The sequence below is a fragment of the Pyxicephalus adspersus genome, chromosome 5, assembly GCF_032062135.1.
Source record: "Pyxicephalus adspersus chromosome 5, UCB_Pads_2.0, whole genome shotgun sequence".
Taxonomy (NCBI): domain Eukaryota; kingdom Metazoa; phylum Chordata; class Amphibia; order Anura; family Pyxicephalidae; genus Pyxicephalus; species Pyxicephalus adspersus.
In genome coordinates, this window is record NC_092862.1 from 23,143,985 (window position 1) to 23,162,507 (window position 18,523).

The 18,523-nt window shown below is 37.5% G+C and overlaps 1 protein-coding gene across 2 annotated transcripts in view; it reads right to left on the minus strand.

Annotated features, from left to right (window-relative positions):
- The window catches only part of CPQ (carboxypeptidase Q), a 247,584-nt gene that overhangs the window by 156,655 nt on the left and 72,406 nt on the right, over positions 1-18,523 (minus strand). For both annotated transcript variants that reach the window (XM_072410864.1, XM_072410865.1), the window contains exon 3: positions 10,511-10,718. In XM_072410864.1, the coding sequence (XP_072266965.1) occupies positions 10,511-10,718 (208 nt within the window). The remainder of the gene's footprint in view (positions 1-10,510; positions 10,719-18,523) is intronic.

The window sequence follows — 18,523 nt, forward strand, 5'->3', positions numbered from 1 at the left end:
TTCTACAAGGATGCAGATATTTTAAATGTTATTCTTCTAGTATGTTTGAAATTCAAAGCCAAACATAAAACTTTACACAGCTGTGTTCAGAATAAAAATATAGCAGTGTGTTTCAAAAAGTGAATAAAGTTCAAAATCCTTATAATAGCTTTTATTTTTGTACTTGCAAATACATTGGGAAAACTGCACATTCTATTCCAAATCAAAATATGGAGAACAATATATCAAACTTGTGTTACTACTTTACAGGAAGTAAAGAAAAGGGCTGTTCAAAAAGAATAGCAGTGCATGCATTCATCTTTGTATTTATGCTTTGACATACACTTTAGGGTATGTTTACTGTTTGTTACAAAAATAACATGACTGTACCCATTGAGACACATTAGATTCCAGGAATTCCACATCAATAAAGAATATCATTTTAATTATAGCAAATTACTACTAAAAAAAACTTTGGTGTAGTCTTGACACAAAATTACAATTAATTGTATAATATTTACGATAATACAATATATGTCTGAATTTTTATTTACTGATTGTGTGGGTTAATAAACTATGTTGCCTGATCAAATTTACTTTAAAAAAGCAACAGGTTTTCACCGTCCTGCATCATCAATTTATTGTACGCATTGTAAAGACTTTGCTTGCGGAATATTGAACAGGATGCCTTAAAGACCCAGCCCAGAGATTTGGGGCTCTATTTATAAATCAGGGATTCTGACATTCTCTCAAACTTTCCCTGGTGGAAAAACAGTTACTAGCATTGAAATACGGACCTGAAAGATTTACCACCAGGTAATGTTTCAGTGAATGTCCTATACTCTATAAATGGAGCCATTGGAAGAAAGGAACAAACTGCAAATGTTATGTAGAAATGTCTCTGTACCTTGACAAGCCCACTTCATCAGTCTGTAACATACAGCAACATTCCTTCACAGCCATGGTGACAGTAAAAGTTGTTTTCAAGTAGGACTTTGAAAACAAACCCTGGAGAACAGGGTGAGTTGTAGGTAAAAATGCATTCTAGGACAGTTCTGTTGGTAGGATTGTAAGTCAACTGAAATAAGTTGGTTGTGAAGGCCCGCAAAACTTCCTACATTGCTGCCCTGAATTTGTTTTGCATGTTTTAAACCTAAACTAGAGTTTGTGATAAGCTAATCCTTAGAAATGTCTTAGGGAGGTCTTTTTTCCAAACTAAATACGCCTTTTTTATTTAAACAATGTTTGCTTTAGGTGAAGGATTCGGCCTTAAAGCTTATTGGTGTGGCTAACCTTATAAAGAAATGATTGCATTTTATAGTCTACATAGAAGTCCAGCATGAACAGGTCCAAGAACATCAAGCAAAAACAGCTCTGATCTGACAAGCCAGGTAAATACCATGCCTAAAATATAATAAATAGATACTGTATATAGTCTTATGGGAAGATTGTTGTTGAAATGCTTCGGTGACAAGGTCTCTTGAAGTTACATGTTGTTTGAATTTTTTAATGTTTACTTATGTTTTCCTTGTTACTGTACAGCCTATTTATATCACTGACATAATTTGCTGTAATTTGCTGTTCTTTAGGTGCCAGACGGTTGTTACCAATATCATCTGTAAGATCTGCAACCTCAACCTGTATCTCAGGATCTTCCAGTATAATTTAATGAGCCATCTGGTAATATTTTTTCATGGTTTGTACAAAACAGAAAGGGGATGAAACTCTTCTGATTTCTTCACATCAGAAGCAGAAATGTTTACTTGAAGACGGTACCATTAACACTTCAGACATATTTTCTGCTGAGCCTGGTGTTGACACACGCTTTTTTCTGAAGACAAGCAGTAGGATGGCATAAAAAAACTGAGACAAAATAGACTGCCGAGCTGTCACTTTGCATCTGATACTCTGCATCTAATATTTGTCACTTTAGGAAAATAAACTAGAGTATAGACTGCCAAGGAAGGAAATCCTGGGGTGTTTAGGAATAAGTTACAGTAAATCTACAAGGATGGCAATATGTTTGCTATAATTAGGTTTAATAATCTGTCATTACTACAACACCTCTTTTCTTTGTCTATGACAATCTGATGCTGAATGATGCTCACAATGTACCCTGCGTGCTGTTTGCAGGGAAACATCACCAGACATGATTTAATAATTAAAGGTATTTTTCTCTTTCAGACAGAAAGTGATTTGGCCTAAGTGCTAGGTACAATAATGCTTACTACAGGTGAGTGGAGTCAGCAAACTCTACGTGACCTTTTAAATCTCAAGGGGTGTGCTAGATTCTTACAGAAGAAAAAAGTGATGGGAGAATTGAACAAGAAATGAAATAAGGAATCATTAAGAACTTACTACAATAATGGCCAATGTAATCAGGCTTTGTGTCTATAGCATCAGTTTGACATCAGTTTCAGATGCTTCTGAGATCATTTGGAATTTAATGGCAGGGTCATCTGACCGGCAGTTGACTTCCTTACCTACATTTTACCTGCTTTATGCAGGCTTTGCTTCCTTATTGGTGTTGTCAACCATCTATTTTTTAAATTAATTGGTAAAAAAACAAGACAATTGTTCCCTTAATTTCAGAATACGTGGACAGATGCAACTGTCAAAAATAACTGGGTAAGCGGTAGATCACATGTGCATTTTGCAGCCTCTGTTAAATTCCCCAGTGGCCCCGATGCCAGGCAATGCCAACATGAGGATAGACTGAAGATTGCTGTAGCTTCTCCACCTCCTATCCAGCTACTTCAGTCAGTGGCATCTGATAGAACTAAACGTCAGTACCCCATATTTCATTTTACTGCCAGCCCACATAAGAATTCAGTTCATTCAGGAAGAATAAAGATGAAATGGCTGACACCAAACATGTCGGAAGGACAGTCATAGGATGGACAACAGGAGGATTAAGGTAAGTAGAACTAACTGGCAAAGTATAAATTAACATGGAAAGGCAGATACTAAGAAAGCCTTTCTGCACAGTATGATCCTGGGACTCTGGATCCTTTTTCTGTTGGCAGCCATTAGAAATGATTTGCCTTTAATGTTAAATAATATTTTTCCAAACTGTCAGAAGTTTAGAAACTTGACCTCAACCCTGTCACATAAGTAGAAATTGTAAAGCAAGTATGTAACTGTAAAAAAGAAAACAGAAAACCTCACCTGCTGCCTGCACCATTGATCATCTTATTGTTACAATACATGTGGGTTCCTGCGGCACTCCCCACTGACCCGTCCTGCGGTGTCCTGTGCACCTCTGCCTCATCGAGCTGCCAAGTGCAGCACTCTCCCTCTGTCTCAGCCTGAGTTAGCATGCAGTCTTGCTCACACTAGCCCAGGGAGGAGGACCTCCTTAAAGGGGTAGAGGCTATTTAGTCTCAGAAGTAATGGCGGCTGGTGCTGTGACTTTGCACAAACTACCTTTCCACTCTATATAGTGTTTCTTTGCTATTCATGATCTGACCTGTTCCTGAACTAGGACTACGTCTGTTTGCTGCCTGCCCTGACTCGTGACTGGACTCCGACTTTGCCTGTTTCCTGCCTGGACTCCGACTTTGCCTGTTTCCTGCCTGCCCTGACCCATGCCTGGACTCTGACTATGCCTGTTTGCTGTCTGCCCTGACCTGTGCCTGGAATCTAACGCCATTGGTCTGCCACCTACTGTCTCCACACTGAGGCTGCTCCAGCTTTTTTCCCCAGGTAGGGTGACCCCGAGGGTCGTGACCTGATGACGCTTTCCAAGGGGGAGCCCTGGTGAAGACCTGGTGTCACTTAGGCTCCGTGCCATGGGTGATCTCGTGCTACCTGTCTGTGGAGACCCTGACATTTATGCTGTGCAATGGCCTTCAACATTTGCTGGGAAATGAATATATCTGAGAGTGACGATGTCCTAAATCACCTACACATTTCTCGGGCTCCTTTTTTGATCCCCAAGTCACTGCTGTGGATTGTGTGTATATATTACATGTGATTTGCAAATATGTGTGCACTGCCTGCCTGTCTCCAATTAGTTCCCTACCTGTCCAGGGACCTTTTCTTGATCTTGGTAAAACAGACACTATTTGCATATTTCAGAGTAACAAATGACCAGTAAAATTCAGGTATACTTCTTATATTTAAAATAATAATATTATTGTGGTAAATAACATAAAAGCTGCATTAATGTGTGTCTTTTGTATGAGCCATATCAACCATAGAGAATTCTTTGTGTGCTGGTTTGACACCAGAAAAGTAAATTCTAATTATGAGTTACTGAACATAAGAATGAACATTTCACACAAATAGATTTCATTCAGTTAGGGCTGATTGTAGGTTACACCAATGACATTTTTTCCCCAAAACTATTTTTGTATAAGATATCAGTACTGAGGAGTGTCTAAGTTTGAGAAAAAAGTGTAGATGTGTGTGGGGTAAACTCAGCAGGGAACTATTAAAAATCCTATAAAAACTTATTACGGGAAATTTCACTAAATGCAGATCTGGACACCCTGAAATAAATTATTGGCAGAGGGAGTTTTTAGGAAGTTCACAAACCTCACATGTCTACCCTCAAATGAGTAGTAAAGCTACTTATCTAAACAAGTATTATTTTCATTTCATTTTAATATTTTATAGCATCTTTCATTGGCACACAGCTAGATAGCATATATATTATATGTCTGCTAGATGCTAATCAACGCAGTTTTGAACCCAAACTGTTTAATATTTTTGAAATAAAGAGAATTGGGAAAATCTGGACTTTAAGTGAAAAAGTCAAAATATCATGCACAAATCTGAATATATCCATGAATATACTTCTTCGATATAATCTATTCCATTTGAGAGTCAGAATATTACTCAGCCAATCCATCATTTTTTTAGTTGTAGATACAAAGTCAAAGTTTAGAACCTGTCTGGTTTCAAATAGGCATATAAATACACTTAGAAATTGTACACCTTGAATGGTTGGTAAACCTATAGGAAAAGTTTGCACATGCAGTTTCTTTTTATACAAACATACAATTCTCTATGTGTCCTCTTGTATCACACCCTCTCAAAATGCCAGCAGCTACAACTTCCCCTCTGATCACAATGAGAAAACCAGGTTTCTGATTGTTAAGTTATCTTAAACATTTTAGCGTGTATTGGATAGGAGACGAAAGAACATGGTCCTGTACACCTTAATGGTCATCCTATGAATGCTTAGGACTCCTCTGACTGTTTATATGGATATATAGAGCCCCCAAGATGTGTGACATCAGTGCTAAGAACTAATTAAAAGGTCAATTCAGAGTCCCTGAAGCCAGGGAAAAAGAGAGAGCATAGCTGAGAAAAGCCTATTTGAAAAGTACTAACTAAATGTTTTTATCATTTTCTGATAAATGATACTCTTTGCCAGTGGATAAGCATTGTTACAATGGATCTGAATTATTAAAGCTCTCCAAGACTGGAGAAGTTACACTATCATAGGAGAACCTGGGTGATCCAGCAAAAGTTACTCTTGCAACAAATGTTACAAAAGAGTAAAAGTTAGGCTGTGTACACATATTAGATTTTTGTTAAAGATCGTTTCCAACGAAGCATGAACGAGTGATGTACATACAGTGCTGTTCTGCTCTATAGAGAAAGGAGGGGGGAGAGCAAGTGAGTGGCACCCTTGCTGCACCCTCTCCCCTTCACTTGTATTGCACTCGTTTGCTGTTCATGGATCCACCGGGAGAGATCCATGAATGATGTCGGATGAGTGCTGTACACATGTCAGATTCTCGTCTGATATCAGCCCTGAAGCCATATTCGGACAAGAACCATCTGACGTGTGTACATAGCCTTACATACTGTGTGGAACTTTTTTTTAAATAGGGGTGGATATGAATTTGGGGTGTTGCCAAGATTTATTTAGAATAATTTCAAGTTGGGCTCTATTTTTGTGTACTAAAAAAGTAAACAATGTACTGTAAGGGCAGGGTCGGACTTGCCTCGGATTTGAGCGATCCTGTGCATCTCCCCACAGCTGGCAACTTGACCGTCGCTCCAACACTGCTGGCGGTAGTGAGCGGTACTAGCACAATGCCCCTATTCATTCCCCATGGAACTGCACCATGAAGCATCTCTCATAAGGCAGCGGTAAACACACTGCAACCTCACTGCAAGTGTGAACATAGCCTAAAAGTAAACTGAAACTGATAGTCCTTTTCATAAAGGTAAATCTTCACATAAATACATCTGTTTCTTTGAAGGTTTTATCAGTAATGGTATACCCTAGTTTATTAAAACGAAAACTCAAAAAAATCAAACTAAACTGGCTTGCATAAGTCTAAATTTAAGGAAGCAGATTGTTTTGTCAGATTCTTTCACATAGACTAAATAAGCCAACATGTTGTTGGTGGGAAACTGTTAGTATTTTAGAGATGAAAAGAGTACCTTCTGACACAATATCTGTTGCACAAGCAAAATCTATCCTGAAATAAAAGAAATTGGCTGGCAAACTAACAGAGAACATTGTCCAAAATATTCTGCTTATGTCAATGGTTGAACATTGGAGATAAAACATACAAAACAACAGTAATTGACTTGATGGCTCAAAATATATGCTGCAATAGCAAAACTGATATGGAGAAATATAGTATTTTGCATTTTAAAACTTATATTTTTTATATCAAGTCAACATGTTAGGTGTCCATAGGGACCATTTTTAGGACTTTTGATCAAATAGATACTTCTATGCAAAAATTTGCATTTAAAAAAAAAATGAAGTCTCTCTGAAGCACTGAACTGGACATCTGTTTGTATCAAGTTACTTCTCTGCAGAGAACAAGTGGCACAGACTTGTTTTTGGAATTTTTATAGTATATGGCATGTTTTTCTAGTGCCTTTTTATTGCAAGATGAGGTTATTTTTGTTGGTTATGATCACAATGGATTACTTCCTCTGTGACCTAATCAGCTCTTTAATTACTATGCAACAGAAACCCTTCTTCAGATTCCTTTGTACAATTATTTTAAATTCCAGGAAACCCAGCCATAAGCTTAGTACAAGAATATTGTTTTACCCATATTACGAGCTATGCAGTATATTTTGCTTTATTTCCCTAGTCAGGATAAAGAATAAGTTACATTTGAAGAAGTAGTTCATCTTATGTATTTGTGCTTATTTATTTCACTTCATTAGGTGTGTAGTTGTTCGAAATTACATTTATTCATATGAAAGCGTCCCATATATATCTCACATATTGGCCCTGATTTATGAAACTTCTCCAAGACTTGAGAAGATAGAATAACATGGGACAACCTAAGTAGTAATTGAGCAAACCTGGAATGGATCTGATCCAGGGTTATAAATATTTGCCTTGCACTGATACAGTCCCAATTCTTGGACGGATAATAAAATGTGAATTGCCAAATATTATTTTGACATTGAAATGAATCTTACATCAAAAGTGAATAGAGGGCAAACATTCTTTGGTAAACATGGAAAGTCTTGTCGAGAGGCAGAGAGGGTTTTCTTCTGTACAAGAAAGTTTGTAACTAAGAAGTGGATAGTGTTTGATACTACTGGGACCCTCCCAAGATCAGGCTGCCCCTACAAATAGTACATCTGCAGGAAGTCCACACAGTTCACCATCCAAAAACCACTACACAGGGACAGGGACACTTGCCAGGCTAGAAGGGAAAATGGATGTCAAAATACTGTCAATTTTTTTCTGCCAGAAAGGTTAACCTTTCAACAGGACAATGACTTTGGAGGCTTTGCTAATAGAAAGCAAAGAAAAGATATGTTTATGCTAGAGATGGAGGAAAAGGCTGGATTTCGGAAAAGATTTAATTCAACCTCATGATTGGTCGACACAATGGCCCAGTGGTAAGCACGCTGGCTTTTGAATTGCTAGGTCCCAAGTTCATATCTTAGCCAGGACACTATCATGGAGCATGGAGTTAGCACGTTCTCCCCGTGTTTGGATAGTTTTCCTCTGGGTACTCTGGTTTCCTCCAACATTACAAAAACATGCAGTTAAGTTAATTGGCTTCCCCCCAAAATTGACCTTAGACTGTGGTAATGACATATGACTATGGTAGAACATTAGATTCTTAGCTCCTTTGAAGAACAGCTAGTGACATGAATATGGACTTTGTGAAGTGCTGAGTAATTTGTTGGTGCTATATAAATACAAGTTAATAAACTTTCTATTATTCCTTTAACCCACCTAAATAGAAATGGACACAAATCATGCAGGTCACCTGAAAATATTGTCTAGAATATGACTGGCAGTCATCAATATTGCAAGGGACCAAAAGACTGATAAACAACATTATTTAGGAAGTCCTCACCCATTCTTTTAGATCAAGGTCCTATAGGATAAAATGATTTATAGCTGCCACTGGAGGAAAAGATTTACTAATTTTAATAAAAGAGCCAATAATATTTATTTGTTTCAAAGTAAATCATCATTTATTCTACACAATATAAAGAAATGTTTTGTGAAGTTTGATGCCAGTGTATAAACTTTTTATAGGCGCTGTATTTCTGCATTTTCCATCCCCCTTAATAAAAAGGACATGACATCTTTTGTACACATTTTGGTGTAAGATTTATCTCAAGTCAACTGCGCAGTGTTGGCTTAAATCACAATTATAAAAGCCTAATTGCGAACTAAAAATGAATAATGACTGAGTCAAATAAATCTAGCCAAAAAAAAATCTTCACATTTAAATGACTAGAATATGGCTCAGAATACAAAGTTTCTAAAATGAATATTGTTTTGCACATGGAGGAACTATAGGTTTGGATATGAATGTTTAAAGAATCCACAGACCTGAGCAGCTATAGAAATTATAATTTTTTTACTCCCTGGGCTTTATAAAACAGGGAATCCGACATTCCCTCATGGAAATCTTCCAGGTCCATGTGTTCCAATAGCAGTAACTTTCCCGAGGGAATGTCAGATTCCTTGTTTTAGAATTACAACCCCCTACTGTCTTGTCAAGCAGACTGCAGTTCAGCTATTCTACCCCATATTCTTCATTTTTCTGGTATTTTGTTTCCGTTAGACAGAATATCACAATGAATAATGTGGGTCAGTTTAATCCAATCAGTGTATTTGGTGTGTGGATGCGGCATGAGTGAAGGTTATTTCAATTATGTAAAAAATGAATAAGATGTGTTTCATTAACATGTAGCATGTGTATATTAATATCAGCTATCACTTGTAGATTATATGTAGATTAATATGTAGATTAATATCAGCTATCACTTTTCTAACACAGGAAAGACACCTGGCCATATATTTGGAGGTGACACACCTTATGGTGCTGCTCACTGTAGAATATCATGTCTAATTACAGTAAGCCTTAATATTAGCACTGGTCATTATTTTTTTTAGCAGAAAACACTAAGCAGTGTAAAAAAGGTTAATTAAAATATATTTTTATAGATAAATAGTGCCAGGAATGCTTTTGAATTCTTCAGCAAGCATGCACATAAGAGAATTACTAGCAGATCAATAAAGTCTGCTCACGGCTTCATTCTCTATCGAAATCCAATAAAATATTTAGACGTACTTGAGGCTTATTTAGATTTAACTACAGGTACAATAAACATGCACATTTCAAGGCATGTTTAAGCCATACTTGAAAATGCAATGTACATAACCTCTAGTGCACAACCTATCACTAGTATTTTGGTTTTACGCTCACAATTGGGTGCTGCATTGGCACTCGGAACCTCATCACTTAAATTTAATTTTCGATAATCAGCTTTCTCAATCCTTTAACATTTGAGAACCCCCTGAAAGAACGTTCAGGTCTTAAGGAACTCTGGCTGTAATTACTAAACCCACAGCTCACAGTACAATGGTGCGGTGGTTAAAAAGAAGATTGCCTCCTACATTGCAGACCAGTAGGAAGAATGTAAACCTTACAGATAGCCCAAAAAATCATAGGTGTCAGTAAACTGACCTGAGATGCACAAAGTGCTCATTGCTCAATGAATTCCATGGCAACCCTTGGAAGAACCCTAGGGATCCATGGAACCCGAGTTCAATGGCCTATAGTGTTGCCAGTATAAACAACAGGGAACTATCCACCACAGACACTACACAGGACAAAGAGGGAACTAGCCTTGTCATAAATGTATTGTGGAGAAGAATTCAGAGATTAGAGGGGAAGCATACAGGGGGGGGGGGGGGGAATCTGGGATGGGGGACCATATGGCAAAGTGAGCATACGGGAGGCGGGGCATAAGGAGGCAGAGGATACGGGAGTGGGAGCATACCGGAGGGCGGGCTTGGGTGGGTTCTTCTACCTGGAGTTCTTCTTTACCTGATGAACTCTATTACAATGCCTGCATCGCTAAAGCTTCTGTTTCTCAGTAAGTAGAAAAAGTAATTTCCCTTTATTATGACATATTTGAATTATTCAGCAAAAATTCCTATAAAACAAAACTAAATCTACTGTCAGCGTAAATACCATCACCCAGCTGCTGACAAGAGAATGGATTTGCTCACGGCGAGAACATTTTCTGGTGTGTATAGAAGACAGAGCACAGGCCTTACCTGTTAATAGAAAGTGATGCTACAGATCTAATCAGAGAAGCTACAGCACCGACTTTAGCAGCTTCGGCTGCTCCCCTTGATCTATATTGTACAGTTTCTCCGTAGCTGACATATGGCTCGTTGTAAACAACTATCTTCCCTTTGGCTTCTCGTGCTCTGCTCTTCAGTTCAGCAAAAGATGAAACCACAATCACTTCTGCTGATATTCCTGAAAGTTAAAACAATAAACAATTAAGTCTTTTTCATATTTCCCTGGGGTAGAACTGTAACACAAAAAAATGTTGTACTTTTCAGACATCATACAAGCAGCATTTGTAGTAGGCCGGCATATGTGAACCATCATATTCGGACTGCTATTTGTTTAGGAGGCCTTTCTACAACAAGCATAGGCTATATTTACAAATGTATACAAAAAATGAACATCGACTGGAGAAAGTCATGAGAGTGAATCACGTTCACCTATGTGGTCACTGTGGAGTATACAATAACACTTGCAGGTACAAAAGTCTCTTTTGCATCTATTAACTAGGTCCTTTTAGAAATACTAGGTGATGCCTTTGGTCACTGTTTCAGCAAAGTTGGCATACAAATTTAGATTATTTTTTAACTGGTTTAAAAAGTGTAAGTAGAAACAAAACTTCTTTTTTTAAACATTTAAAGTTGGAACCACTGTCAATTTATATTGTTGTCTGTGTTGCAGAACTTTGCCGTCTATTTGTCCTTGTGACCAATGTTGCCAACACAGAAACAAGAGGTGAGGGGAATTGTTTCATTAGGGACACTTTAGGGATATTCTGGTGAAAACTGTCCAATCTGCCTTCAATTTGTAGATATTTTGTTTCACCTATTGGGCCTGATTTATCAAAGCTCTCCGAGGTTGGAAGATATATTGTCATGGAAGAATCTGGGTGATCCAGTATACCTAAAATGGATTTCTTAAATATAATTTGCTATTAGTTGGCACAAATTTTCACTCCTGGACCAGATCCATGCCATGTTTTATGGATCACCAAGGTTCCCCGATGATAATGATGATGATGATTTACCTTCTCCAGTCTTAGAGAGCTTTAACAAATCAGGTCCAATTGTGTCTTGAGAACAGGGAGTAAAGAAAAATGTCTTATTTGGGCACAAATGTGACAAGTTTTAGATCTTCCCTACTCTATCCAAAATCAATAGGACAAATTTTAGAACACAATTGTATCTTTTTGAGGTCATTGAGAGGCACCCAGAGGTGTTGATTTACTAAAGGAGTAGAGAATGGTTACAAACTGAATGCTGAGCTCAGGCACAGCCACATTTACTCTGCCTGTCCAACACTATGCAAGGGAAATAAAAAACAAATGGGCTTTATTGAACATGACTAGATGGCACAGATTTACTTTAACCCTTACCCCAACTTACAATAAACACATTTCAGTAAATAAACTCCAGTGACTGCACTGATGCAAACTGTTGTACATCCTGAGGAAGCTGCATGCCACTTGCCTTTATCTAGTTACCTGAACATGTTCTCATGAACCTACAATGTAACATAGTTACATAGTAAATCAGATTGAAAAAAGACTAAGTCCATCAAGTTCAACCACTAGGGAAAAAAAACATAGTCCAGATATAAAACCCTATAGACATAGTTGATCCAGAGGAAGGCAAAAAAAACTCTGGTACAATTTGCCCCAACAGGGGAAAAAAATTCCTTTCTGATTCCATGAGACAATCAGATGTTCCCTGGATCAACAGTCTCTGTTATCTTTTTTTTAAAGTTTTTAATCCCCAGGTATATTCTGTGCTTCTAGAAAAGCATCCAGCCTTTTGTTAAAGCAATCTATAGTAGTTACTGAAACTACCTTCTGAGGTGGCAGCATTGAGTGGTTACCTATTGCCTGCTGCATGAGGTGCAAACATTGGTTCTTTAAGGTGCAATCTGCTGAAAGCTCCACATAACTGCCTGGTCCCGCTGCAAGTGTGAACATAGCCAATGAGTTAGCAAAAGGAGATGGCATAGTGAACACAGTGAAGTGATGCTTCCTTATTGTCTAGTATGCAGGATAAAGGTGGGTCAGTACCAGGCTGAATATCTTCAATGCAGGAGAGAAACATTAGATGACAAAGCAACGCAATCTAGCAAGGTTAGGTGAATCAAATGACCTGACGGATAAAATTCCAAATCCTTTCGAAGGAACCGTTTATTTTCCCACACTTTGCCTTGTGAGATTTATTTGGACTCTCAATGGCCTTGGTAGTTCAAATTCCACCTGAAAGTACCTGCAGATATTTTAAAACACGAGTACTTTTATCAATGAAAACATCTGTGGAATGCTTTGAGATGTGCATGTGCAGTCCCTACATTTTGCAGAGCTTAGCAAGAACCACACAAATTCAAATGGGTTTTGGTAGTGCTTAACTATTTTTCAGCTTAAGCCAACATGTGCTGTGACCAGGTCTACTCCACAGCAGCATATTTCCTTTCCACTGTGAGTAAGGGGAGACTGAACTTAGATAGGGCGGCCTACCTCTATATACTTTTACAGTATGACAACTCTGGGCCAACAACCAAACATAAATGCTGTCATAAAGAATCATATGCTACTTAATATCCTAAAGAACAGTTATATCCAATAGTCAGATGAAGTGACGGGGAATGAAACAAATATGTTATTGGGAGACCTAACAGTAAGATAAATTTACCAGTATATCTATTACATATCTATCAGTATATCCAGTATAAAATCTACCAGTATATTCTATTTTGTAGGCATCATTCCTCAATGCGTGCAAAATAAATGCGCAACTAATGTTCCACTTTAAAAATTTGCAACCAAAACAGGATTCATTATAGAACTGGATAGGCAGCATCCCTTCTGCAATATAAATAATTACCTCCATGATCACTCCTCATTTGTCAAAATTGTTGCGTTAGTTGCTGGAATACTAAGCTTCCCCTGTGAATGCAAAGGCTGAACGAACTCCCACGCACTTGCGCGGGAATTACATCATCCAAACCTGGCCAATTATGATGGCTGAAGCTTGAAACAAGCAAGAGAAAAAGGTGGCAGTGTCCACAACAGAACAGGGACTGCTGAGTATGAACAGGGTTTAGTTTTTTCTTTTGTGAATCTGTTGCAGCTTTTTCTTTTGCAGACTGACAAAGCTCCATAATCATAAATCATAAGCTCCTTAAGTTTAGGGGTCCCTAACCCCTGGTCCACCATCTGACAGGTAGGCCGCCACAGCGCGGAGACAAGCGGTGCAACCCCCAGTGGGGTCAGGAGAAGGACCCCGCTTGGGGAGGGTGCACTGTCCAGACACACAGACCATGTCTCCCGTACGCATTGCAGGCTCAAGGCAGTGTTCGTCTGGCATTATGATGTCACTCTGGGGGGAAGTTTCTTCCCCTTTGAGTGACCAGAGTCCAGAATCTGAAGATTTAGTGGTCTGCGAGCTCCAAAAGTTTGGGGACCTTGTGTCTCCCATCTTACAGATATTATAGAAGTAAATAGGTAAAAGGACTTTACTGGTGTCCAAGCAATATTCTTGAACAAAGTATCTTCATAAAACTAAATATTTATTAAATCCATGTTTGTTTGTAAAAAACATTAGTTACTATATGCCTATACATAAAGTTACAACATAATTGCTACATACATTAACACGTATGTGCAAGGAAGAATGAGACACAAAATAATTTAATAACTTTTAACTTATAGCCACCAGCATACTTATCGTTTGGAAAGCTGCTCTTTGTCCAATATGTATATATTATTTTTTTTTAATCTCTACACATCAATTTCCTTTTAGATGTGATTTTAAAACAATAGGCAAACAATCAGAAAAAAGTAAACCTGTTTTATTCTAGATATTCATTCATAAAAATGTATTCCTTAATATAATAATTACAAGAATAACTTGCAATCTTTTGGGTATAAGAGAGGATAGAAAAGGTAAGCGTAAGCGTTTAACATCTATCAAGGTATAAAGGAAGAAAGAACCGCTCATAATCTGTATAACACAGAAATAGGGCAGGTGGGAGCTCTACAGTCAAATACCATAAAAGAGTAGTGAGCAGTATTATGAAAGCTATATATCTCTTCATTATTAGTTTAATAATATGAAAAAAGATAAATGCGAATTGAAAGGTTGTCAAATAGGGTTTAGTTTGGTCCTAATCTGGCTCTGCCTTAAATGCACATTGGCACCAAGACCACCTCTCTGCAAGGTGTACATATGAATAAATCACCTAGAGTATTGATAAATGTAAAGCAGATTTTACCCCGACATATAAACTGAATAAAGGTGCATGCACTTTTTTTTAGAAGTTGCAATGACAAAGTGTGGTACAAATGCATGATGTGGTAACACAGACCTCCCCCCATAACAATGGGCCTGATTTATGAAAGCTCTCCAAGGCTGTTTAGGATACACTTTTTTACACAAATTTCTTCTAAGTCATTTGCTTTTTGTTAGCAAATGTTCTGAATCCTGAACCAGATCCATTCTCCCAGCTTCACTGATAAAAGTGTATCCTCTCCGGCCTTGGAGAGCTTTAATAAATCAGGCCCAACACTAAATCTGGCCATAATGATTGGTCTCAGATCTATTTTAAAAAAAAGATAATTCTTTTATCCCATCTGCACTATAAAACCTTTGTAAATTTGGTACAATAAAGTATTCTGATTCACATTAGATGTCTAAATTGAATTTTAAATTTGTGAAGCAAATATATTGTGATATTGAAACAATCAAAAACAGTCAAGACAATTATGGAAAGCCGTAAAAATGACACCACCCAGGTGGGGAGTGTTTGCTTAAAATGATGCACTTATTTTTCTTTCTGCATAATAGAGTTCCTTTATTCCTGCTACCTGTCCTGTAAAGCAGCAGCTTCCCTCAAAGAGATAACACAAGTGTCTCTCCGCTGATTATTTTCACCAGGCGGAGAGGGAAACGTGTCTCTCTTTCAATTTCTCACCTGTTATACAAGCCGCACAGCTCTGCCGCTGGGTCTCCAGTGAGATTTACGCCTGCTAGTTTCTATTTACAGTTTGCAGTGATTTATGTTATAAGATCTGTCAGGCAGAGCTGTGGTGATTTGGCTGGTTTGTTACAGGGAAATATGGTTTCTAGAGGGATTCCGACTTCAATATGTTCATTTAATGCCTGAAAGTGCAAAGAATTTTTACATTTGTATAATATATGTGAGCCTGCCGTGTGCCTCTGAGATCTGTGTTCATCTTTCGCAATGGAATCAAGGCTGGCATCACTCTAAAAAGAATCTAAAAAATGAAATTTGTTTCAGTTAAAGTTCCAGTTTACCTTTCTCTGCATTTTAACTTGCAATTTAGTTGCTGAGCATTTTTCATTTCCTCTGTTATATTTAAAATGTAAATGTAAGCAAAAAAACTCCATATGAATGTGAAATACAAATGTGTTTATCACTTTACCTACCAAACCAAGGCTCAGCCAGTATTCTTATACAGATACTATACTGGGATTTGTATATTAAATTATATATAGCAACATTATGCTAGAGTGGGTATAGAAATGAAACATCCCCTTCAATATATTCACATTTTGTTGCTTTGTAGCCTGAAATGAAGTCTTGTACTAAAAAATAAATATTTCTTTCAGCTGTATTAACTCTGCAACTTTTAACATCCAAGTGAAAGATATAATAGAAGCAGTTCGGAAAAATAAAAAGAAATAAAACATAATAGCTAAAAAAAGATACAGGATCATATCCCTGGTTCAGCACTTTGTGGAACTACCTGTTGCCATAATTACAGCCTTGAGTCTCTTGGGAAAATGTGCAAACTGCAAACCTACAAGCTCTACAAAACTGTTCAAGCTCAGTCATATGGTGACCACTGGTCCACAGCCATTCTATAGTCATACGGCATTCAATAGGCTGACTTGGCCATGCAAGGACATTTACCATTTTCATCTTAAGCCACTCTGTGGTCAGTTCTGCTGAGAGTTTTGGGTCATTGCCATGTTGGAAGGTGAATCTACTTCCCATTACCAGCTGTCTGGCAGAACACAGCAAGAATTTGATGGTATTTTGCCCCATGCATGTTTTCTTCTATCCTGTCCAGTAACCCAGTCCCTGCTGCAAATAAATACCCCAACAACAGAATGCTACAACTTTAATAATTTACTGTAGGTATGGTGTTCTTTGGACAATACACTGTATTGGCTTTCAGCCAGATGTACTGTTTTTAATGTTGCATCCAAAGAGATCAATTTTGGTCTCACCAACCATAACAGATTTTCCACTTGGCCTCAGAATCTTCAAAATGATTTTTGGCAAAGCTCAATAGAAACTTAATGTGGCCAACCTTTATTTACATGCAAGAAATTTGAAAAACTTGTGATATTATGTTACATGACAAAAATGACCATTCTTTACCACAATTTTGACACAATTCCTGTAAATGCTTACAAGTTGACCCAGGGAGGGTTCTAGTAGTACCAAATATTTTCCATTACTTAACTACAGACTTTACTGTGGCCTAGCCTGTCCACAACATTATACCTGGGACCCTTTGACAGTACCCTGGTACCCACTGTTTATTGTTTGCTTCTAGTTTCAACAGCAAGCACCGGAAACTTCCAGGATTACTCACTTTTATGCCAAACTAATAAAAATTATTACAATTGATCACAATTGAATACAATTGATAGCCAATTGCATAACTTATACCAATATAGAAGATGATTAATTATACCTGATTTAGTTAACAAGTATTTATAGGAGGGCAGTGATCCTTTATCCATAGTCGTGATTCTGTTTTTCATTATTTTCTGAACTGTTGCTATTTTATCTTTCACTTGGTTGTTATATACTTTGAGTAAACACAACTGAAAAAAATGATCTGTGTGTTCAAGATGCAAAAAACACAAAATGTGAATATTGTGAAGGAGGTGATTCATTTAATTTCCGGTAAGGAATACTGTTAATGCCATATATACAAAGACATTTTAGATCAGTGTTTCTCAGCTAGGATTCCCCCAGAGGGTGTTAGGGTTTCCTTTTGTTGACTCCTATAAGTTTAACATTAAATTATCTTTTTGGCTATCTTTAGGCATGGCAGCCTTCCCACTGGCCAGCAACATAAGAGGCATTCTTCCCACTGACCACCAAGCTATTGTGTGGTGTGCTAGAGACTAAGGAAGTATAGTAGTCATTTTCTGAAGACCTGGATGATATTTCAAGGCGTTCCCAATGTTAAAAGGTCAACAAACATTGTTTTAGACCATTGTGAAATTTCAACCTGCTGACAAAGTCTGAGGAGATCTGGTTGGCCTACACTGCTGCCCTGCACATACTAAAGAAGAATTTAGGAATATAGAAAGATTTTAAGATCAAGGCAATGTGTTTAAGTTTGTGTTTTGAGGCCATGTCATCTGAGCATGAATATTGTGGGAGGATTTGTTCTCCTAATTGTATTAAATTGCTAGAAATTCATCCTAAAAATGTAAGTTATTTGACATGGTCTCATATAAAGCTGATAAGCTGCTAAGAATGTATTATTAAGGGTTTCAGCAACTGAGTTGCACACCTCTGCTTTTGTCTAGTGCTCCGCAGCTGCCAGAATAAATTGTCACTGGAGTCCTTGAAATTACATATCCAAACATCTAAACACACTGTGCAAGGGAGACTTTGCACAGAGAGAAACTTTGTTCTCACCTCATATGTGGTCATTGATTAGTAAAAAACTAGTAATTCTCATTCTGTAGCTGTTAATTGTATAAATCCAGAATTATAATTCCCCTTCCTGTCTATGACTTCTATCAATGTAAGCATCATATCAGCATTCACCTGGGGTGTTGTAGATTCAGATAAGAATACCTGTTGATTTTATCATTTCTTGACTTTAAAGAGAATGCATAACTGTCCGAAAGAGCGCATTTAAATATCTGCCTAGAATTGTTCTAAAAACAGAGGTTACTCTGCTTCTTTTTTGCCTTCCCCATACCCCATCTACATTATTATTATTATTATTATTATTATTA